The 8557-nt window shown below is 37.4% G+C and overlaps 1 protein-coding gene across 1 annotated transcript in view; it reads right to left on the reverse strand.

Moving 5' to 3' along the window:
* Positions 1 to 703: 703 nt before the first annotated feature.
* The window catches only part of trabd2b (TraB domain containing 2B), a 71360-nt gene continuing 63506 nt past the window's right edge, over positions 704 to 8557 (reverse strand). Inside the window, exons 5-7 of the mRNA XM_026927882.3 lie at positions 7318 to 7408; positions 4538 to 4771; positions 704 to 2348 (exon numbers count right to left, since the gene is read on the reverse strand). Of these exons, the coding sequence (XP_026783683.3) occupies positions 2126 to 2348; positions 4538 to 4771; positions 7318 to 7408 (548 nt within the window). The 3' untranslated portion in view covers positions 704 to 2125. The remainder of the gene's footprint in view (positions 2349 to 4537; positions 4772 to 7317; positions 7409 to 8557) is intronic.

Consider the following 8557-nt stretch of genomic DNA (forward strand, 5'->3'; position numbering starts at 1 on the left):
CTTTATTTTAGCAGTGTGCAGTGGAGTTGTGTCACACCAGCTGCATTAGGAGTGGAAAATAGTTGCGTAATGGTACTTTGTTGCTATATTCAAGTATTTTTCTTGGCATAATTACACTTTATGTGAGTATTATTGTAACTGAATACTTCTTAGGACTCTTGCTTAATTACATTTCCAAGAACAAACTTCAACTAGACCTTCAAACTACTCATTAAAATCTCAAAGATCTCATCTTCTCTCATCCAGGGAATGACTCTACGCCATATATCTATTGAATGGATCTAGTTTAGCATCCAGTCCTTTCAGATGGCATCCAATCAGGTTCATCGATGTAGAAAAATCCATCAAGAATCACGCAATTCATCATCAGCCATGATCTTCTCATGCTGCACAGTATAACTGGATAATCTCCTGGACTGCAGTGATGAACTTGAGGATGAGCATCCTGGCCCTTAGACCATAACCTAAAATGTGTCAGTAAACTGGAGTTAGCAAAGACTCGTATAAAACGAGGCGTCTCTGTTCCCTCCCTATAAGGTATGAACTTTTAGCATTGATTCAGTAGCTAACATAATTGGCTAGGCAAGTCAAATTCTAGCTAAAGGTGAATATTGCAAAGATTGAATGATGTTTTCAAGCACAATGGTGTAGTTCAAAAACTCAAAAAAGACTTTTTCTTCAGATTTTCATTTTATTTTCAATATTTGACAAATGCATGAAAATATACTCTCCAAGAAATAATAAATATACAATATTTCTTTATGAACAAATTGTACAAAACATAAATGTGTGAATTCTGTCAGTTATCACATTATTATTATCATTATTATTATTATTATTATTATTATTATGTTTCCCTTTGAGTTGTTTTAGGTGTTAAAAGGTCCGTTGTTTTTTTGCATTGCATCATTTTATTTGTAAGATGGTGGATTTATTGCGTAAAACTTGTTCATCCATATTACAGCATTTAGTAATATAATGTGGCACTGTAAAATTCTGGATTGTGATTGGTCAGAAGGTTTTCTATAACAGCAGCTCGGACAGTAGTGCAGCTGCAAATCTCAGGTTTATATTAATGTGCTCGTTCTAATACGTTATCGTTTCTATAGTAACAGCTCATTTACATGGTCATGTACAGAAAACATTCCACATTAAACAGATTTTTAAAAACGTGTGCAACTGTTGATATGGTGACGTTTTCTCTAAGGAGACATTTATTTAAGATTTATGGAAGGAGTCTCCAGTGTCAGAGTTTACAGAGTTTATAGTTTGTGGTTTTTCTGTAACATGACAAGCTGCGGGTTTGTTGTTGTTGTTGTTGTTGTTGTTGTATTAATTTCGAGAGAGGCTGGCGATGGAACGGCTGATTATAGCTGCTATAACATAAGTGAACACTTGTTTCGTGGCCATTCTACAACATTAAACGTAACTATAAATGGATAAAAAAAGTATGACGTGTTTTAAATTTATTAAAAATTGTAATAGTTGGCAAATTGCTGTGGTGTCAGAGGAATACAACACCTCAGGATGTGCTGTTAAAGGAAATTAATCAGCTTTTGTGTGGTAACCGTAAAGCCGCTTCATCACACCATCCTGTCAGTGATTATTTTCCTATAACAGCACAAAAGCAGTGTTTTATTCATGACTTAATCTTCTTTGTCATAAATAGTCTTAGACATATTGTTTTTTTTTTCAAAGGAAGATGGTTTTTTTTTGTATTTATGGAGCAGCATTTCACCGAAACTAAACTTTAAGGCACTAGAAGAGGCACTTACTGGATTTGTTTCATCAGAGGCACTACGAGCGACAGTTAATAAGTTCTTAGCTTTAGATCGGTTTAATTAATCTTATTAATGTTTGTGAATTGTATAAAAGAGTATAAAGGACCAGTAGACTCAGCTTTGGTTTGTGGTAAATGATGTTTCTTAGTCCATATGTGAATCAGCCAATCAGATCACTTCAAATGTGTGCCACGTGACCTCTACGTGTATTTAATTTCGAATAAGGCTTTTCTTGCTGTTTATATATATATAAATTGCACCCTATATTATTGCAAAAACAATTGTCTATATTGTTCATAATGTTTTCGTGTGTGAATTGTGTGGTTTTTGGCTCCCTCTTGTGGTCAAGACGTGAAGCGCAGCAGCACTTGTGTGAGAAGGCACGTGAGCATAAAAGGCAGCGTGTAGCCAGGAGTGGGCGTGGCTAATCCCCTAGCACTGGGGGGCGGAGTCTCCTGTGGATGACTGAGTGATGATCTTCTCCTCTGCTGATCTTCCTGCAGCTTTAGTGAAGTTCTCGTCGTCACGTAGTCGTTGGTTCTCTGTATATTCGGAAGTGAAGTCGTGCTACAGGCAGTGAGGAAACAGGAAAAGATTGTTTTAGCATCGTTATTGTTAACTTGGCTGAGATTTAATTCCACAGTGGATCAGTTCGTAAAATTTACATCTCATAGCCAGAAGTTCCTAATCATTTTCTTAATGAAAAGCTCTTTCAGAAATTTCAAGTCACTCAAGAATGTCAAATGCTATACTGCAAAATTATATTATTCACCAGCTAGCCATTATGTAACATTTATAAATGATGTTTGAATCTCTGCGTAATAAAAATCTAATACATTATACAATACAATACAAAATTTTAATGCTCTCATGGACAAAAAATACAATTTTACACAAACTACTAACCTTGTACAATAATCTGCCGCTATTAGTTGAGGTAGCTTTTTTTTTTTTTTGTCCAGGGAGCTTATGTGTGATGTCCACATTGTCTTAAATATTATCCTTACAAAAAAAGTCTAAATTTTGCAGACTGCCTTAATTACTTAAAATCCACATCCTTTTAATTTAGCTTCTTTCTATAAATAGACAGTTAAAATAAACAGACTTATCTGCCAATATATTAGGAATTTCAAGCTTAATATTCGCTTAATAATTTTAGATTTGTTTATAGTAATCTGATCTGAGAAATATTAAAATAAATATCTTTGTTTATATTCAAAATATTTATATTTTTTGCAGTGTATCACAGTAGATTGTATAAATACAATATATATACAAATATATATATATATATATATATATATATATATATATATATATATATATATATATAGATAGATAGATAGATAGATAGATTGTATATATAGATATATATATATACACAGCACTGTACAAAAGTCTTAGGCACCCTATTTTTTTTAGTACAAACTGTGTTATAGATTTTTATTTTATAACTTCTACATCACTGATTCAGTACAAAAACATTTTAGATTCCAAACATTAGTTTTCCAGCACAAAGTGAAATGTTACAGAAAAATGTTTGTATGTCAGTAAAGAAAGCAGCAGATTCCATAAGAGACACTTTTCAGATAAAAACAGAATGAAGGCTGCTGGGTTTCGCTGCAGAAATAAGAAGCGAGTCGACAGTCAAAGTCTCCAGAAGAACTGTGGCTGCTTCTGCAAGATGCTCAGTAACACTTCCAGCTCATTTCCTTAGAAAACTGCACACACTGCACCTGAGAATACTATATATTTTTTTTAAAGCGAACGATCGTCACACCAAATATTGACTTTGTTTCATTTATTACTGTTTACTGCTCTTTATAGTCTTTTTTTTAATGTAGAAACATTTAATTTCATTATTTTTGAAGGCATCTTTGCTCTTCAGCATTTCTTTGCATGTGCCTAAGACTTTTGCACTGTACTGTATATATATTTAGTATAGATGGTACACTATTTTGACATACTGGACAGTGATATTATATCTGTTTTTATATCTCATCTGTAGTCTTTGCAAACGCATTCACTGAATAGTTGTTGGTTTAGTTAGTCACTGGTTAGTTAGTTAGTTAGTTAGTTAGTTAGTACTTTTGTACACTTTAACAATAGCCACAAATGAGTTTTTTAACTTGAAATTTTGGAAATATGTATTTTTTACTTTAGAAAAAATTACACATCAGTTACGTTCTACTAAATACATACAGCAGGTGTTTGCTGTTCTGTGTTTTTTTTTCAGCCTGTTGTATTCTAACAAATCTGAAAAACCTAAGATAAGCAAACTTATATCCTAGACTTTAGATACTTATAATAATGTATTTATTCTACAATGTATGGATTTTAACCTACACTCCTAGAACTTACAGTCCTTACTGTCTAAGTATTTGGTTTTATAGTAGTCATTTAAAATCTGAGTTAAGATGATTAACTACATAATAACCCTGTCTTTAAAGGGTTAAATTGATCACTTTATTGATCAGTCAGCTTGGGATATTTGGTTAGTCAGTGCTGCTCTTACATTTTATTAATAACTGTAGATCTGTTCTTGTCACTAAAGCTAACACTTTCAAATTATTCCTGAATAAAACACATTTCCTGATAATATTTGGAAGATCAGTGCTGGCAATATTGTGCTGAATATCATGATTATATTGTTTAACTGCTTTTTAGTATGGAAGTCGATCCCTCCTCCTCCTCCTGTTTGCTCACTGAGGAAGTCAGATATCGCTACGCACGCTGTGAGATGCCGAGTGTGTTACCTGTATCCGATTCGCACCCACAGGTCGCTGAAGAGACGCTGCCTGCTGTGAGGCCTCTGGGCCTTCCGGGGGCGCTGGTGTCTCCCAAACTCCTCCAGCTGACTCAGACTGTCCGGCTCCAGCAGGTGGGGCAGCTCCTCTTCTGCCTCAGGAGGTTCTGATGTCCCCTCAGTCACAGGCTCAGGACCTCCCCCGCTCTGCGTCACAGTGGTACCTTCCATCTCTGGCCAGCTCCTGGGACAGCGCCATGAGGACGGAGAGACAGGGAGGTAAAATAGTTAATGGTGGCTGGACAATATCAGGTGTCACTTTAAAGACATGTAAACAATCTTGAGGGTACACTCTGTCTTTGTGTGTGTGTGTTTGTGTGTGTGTGTGTGTGTGTGTGTGAGGTGCTGAATTCCTCCACAGTCCAGTATCACTACACACACACTCTCCTTCTTGTTCATGCTCCTTCTCTTATTCCTTACTCCATCCTCTGATATGACTCACTATGCACTTTCAACCAACACACATATACACACACACACACACACACTCTCACACATTCCTTAAGCACATAAAGAATTTACGAAGTGCCAAAACAAGCCGCTAACCACCAGAAAAGTGGGCGCCATAAAATCAGGCACGCCCTCATCTCTCTAAAGAGGCAGTTATTCATCATGGTCATGATACAGATGCAGTTAAAGCCTCATGTTCCCCTTCATCATAAAACCTTATTAACACTGATGTTTTTCTACCATCATCAAGGTTTTTTGCTTGTTTTTGGGCAAATAAGGACCTTCCTTCCCCCTTCTTTTAGAATGTTAAATGCGTTAAAAATAAATCTTTGCATCTAAAATAAGGTCTGTTATCTGAATGTTAAACAGAGCGAGAAGAATGTTCAAGTGCTGCTCCACCAGCATGAGAAATAAATATTGTGAATATTTCTTTGCGAAACAGCCTAAGTACATATTCAGGGTTGCACAGACTAGTCATGGCAGCGTAAAAACAACGAGATAGACGGTAAATAAAACAGGTTAAATGCACTTTGTTAGTTTGAAAATATTTCGGATTAGATGAAGCCAATTCTACAGTCAACTACACATTCTGAAAGCTGGGAAAAGTCTTAAATTTTTATTCCGCTTGCTCCTAAAGGAATTGTTCCAGCTGTTACTGCTGTTCTGTAAAGCTAAATAAAATGTAAATAAAATCCTCGCACTCAGTTCCAGATTGCAGCTGAGCTGCCACATCATCCACATAAGTGCAAGAACAGGTAAGTCCATAAATAGTGTAATACAATACACAAATTTATTTATTTATTTATTTATTTATTTATTTAATTTATTGCAATGATTTTTTTTTTGTTAAAATAAGCTGCAAATGTGATTTGTAGCCTGTGTATGATTGTTAATTGGACTGCAGTTTGACATGTTCTTTGCTGTTGTTTATAAGTTGAACTTTATATGTTCATATTGAATTTTTATATGTTTTTGCTTTTTAACCATCAACGCCAAACCTTTACTTCACCTAGTTGGCTTTATTTGTGCGTTGCACTAATGATTAGAATGTTTTCTACATGAAGGATTTACTTCTTGTCAAACTTGTCTTCTTATCAAAATGCATGTGAAAAGAAAAACAACACAAATATTATTTTGACAAACGCTCAGTAAAGACAGAGACTTGACTATATTTATTGAGACTAATGCCCAAGACAAGTCCAAAACAGAAAATGTCTCGAGACTGGACTCGTGTCCAGTCCTACAGCCCAAGTAAACATTAATAGTCGCTTAAGTCCTAATGTGAATGTGTTTAATGTAAGAATGTAGTTGTGTAGGTTTAAACTTTTCTGATTTCATTTGTGGCTAGTGCTGAGCCCCAGTTTAGTATTTTATGGAGCTTTATGGAAAAAAGTGCAATAACAAGTCATTGTATACACACTACATAAACAATAACTTTATTTTCAGTCCTAAAATGACACACAAGAGTTTTCTCTCTCTCTCTCTCTCTCTCTCTCTCTCTCACTCCAGCTTTATTTACTTGTGCTTATTTTTCCATGTGCTAAATTGCTGCTGTTTTAATGAATTCAACCTGTTCTTCTTTTGGAACTTCCCACCTCTCTTCCCTTCTTGCCTTGCGTCTTTGCTCCCACACCAAACACCCCCACAAGACAAATGGGTGAGTCCCGTGTGCCATTAGAGTTGGCAGAGCGGCGGGCCGGCCCATCTCGTCATGGTTAGCGGGGGGGATCAAAGGCAGACTGGAGCTCTGTTTGTAATTTGCACGCTGTGTGCGCAGTGTCTGCGTGGTGAGTTACAGAGTGCCTGGCACATCTATGTGGTGGGCCGTGACGTGATGATCGGACTGTGTGTGCAGTTTTCTCTGGCGTAGTCGATTTAATATGATGCTCTGTCCAATGTGTTATTGAACAACGGTCAGAGTTATTATGTGTGCGCCCAAGATAATTGGGGGAAAAAAGGATAGAGAGTGTAAGAAAGGACACGGATGGAGAAAACGAGTGGGAAGAAAAGTGCAGATTTAAGAGCCGGGTGAGAAAGAGTGGCAGCGTTTGGCCGCTTTCACAAGGGCATTCTCGTGTCCTTCAAAAAAATGCTCACCATTAATTTCAATGAATGGAAAGCACATACCAATGAAGGTAGAGTCATAAAGATCATGCAGATCATCGTCTATTAAAAAGTTACATTTTTGACAGATGCATAGGGACGTGCATATGGATACTAAACATAATCTAATGTATGTCCTGTTAGCTGTGTGTGTATGTGTGTGTGAGAATGACTCACTGTGTAGCAAGCTCCTGGGCCGGTGTGTGTTCCACCTCATAGCCCTCGTGCCGCAGGATGTCCAGGACACTGTGGTTGCCCAGGAAGTGACCTGAAACAACAGTAACATTCGGAGAGGTTATATCACTGACAAAGGGATCGCATGAGGAAGCAACATCATGTTAACATACAGAGTCAAAAGGACATCACAGAGAGTATTAATCCCATCCCTCACTCTATATTCTCCCAGTTTGGTCATTTCCCACCAACTTAGATAGCGCTCTTCTCTTTCACAGCAGCTCCCAACCCGGGGAGGGTGAAGACTAGCACGTGCTTCCTCCATCTTTTCGAACAGCTGCTCATGCTACATCACAGCGCAGACTCTAACTGCCCTCTTCTGCATATATGAGCTCACGGATACTCGTGATTGGTCAGTGTCGCTCTGATCGACAGGACAGAGAGTAAATTCATCCCTCCCACCCAGAGAGCATGGCCACTCCTGGCATCGTATGTATGCCGAAGAGGGTAGTTAGCGCGTTCTCTGAGTCGGTTCAGCTGCACTGTTGCAACGTAAAAGTTTGAAAGAGATGGCCACTCCTGGCCACTCCTGGCTTCACGTGCCTCAGATGAAGCACGTGCGAGCCTTTATCCTCCCTGCCTGGTAGATGAGATCGAGAGCTAGAGGAGAGCTAGCTAGTGGGTGGGAACTGGCAAATGACTAAAACTGGCAGGAAACAATAGTAAATTGAGTCACAGTGTATCCATAACAGGGATATTATCACTTCTATGTTCCATTTGTTCCAGCTAATTCACTTAGGTATCTATCTAGATTTATTGACAACAAAATTTCAGTTGATTTCATAATATTTAGTCTAACTACAGGACAGCAGGGAGGAGGTTTTTGGCATTTTCACTCTTAGGTGAATACTCGAGTTCATTTTTACACTCTAGTTATTTTCCATTTATGACCTTTACTTATTAAACAGGTGATTTCTGTAGACATTAAATAAAAACACCATATTTTGCCAGCTCTTTGTTACTGACACAAACCAAAATATCTTCACACAATCTGTGTACCGTGTTATTTATATTTCTGACATTAAAGTATGTTTTTGATAAAACATGGCCGCATCACCAAGCTCTGTCTCTCTCACGCCTAATTCCTTTGCTCTTGAGACATCAAACACACACACACACACACCTCTGCTCCATGCATGATGAAAGCCGTTTTATTTTCCCGACGCTCCCAGATAATCCAGCG

Source organism: Pangasianodon hypophthalmus, chromosome 8, assembly GCF_027358585.1.
Source record: "Pangasianodon hypophthalmus isolate fPanHyp1 chromosome 8, fPanHyp1.pri, whole genome shotgun sequence".
Lineage (NCBI taxonomy): Eukaryota > Metazoa > Chordata > Actinopteri > Siluriformes > Pangasiidae > Pangasianodon > Pangasianodon hypophthalmus.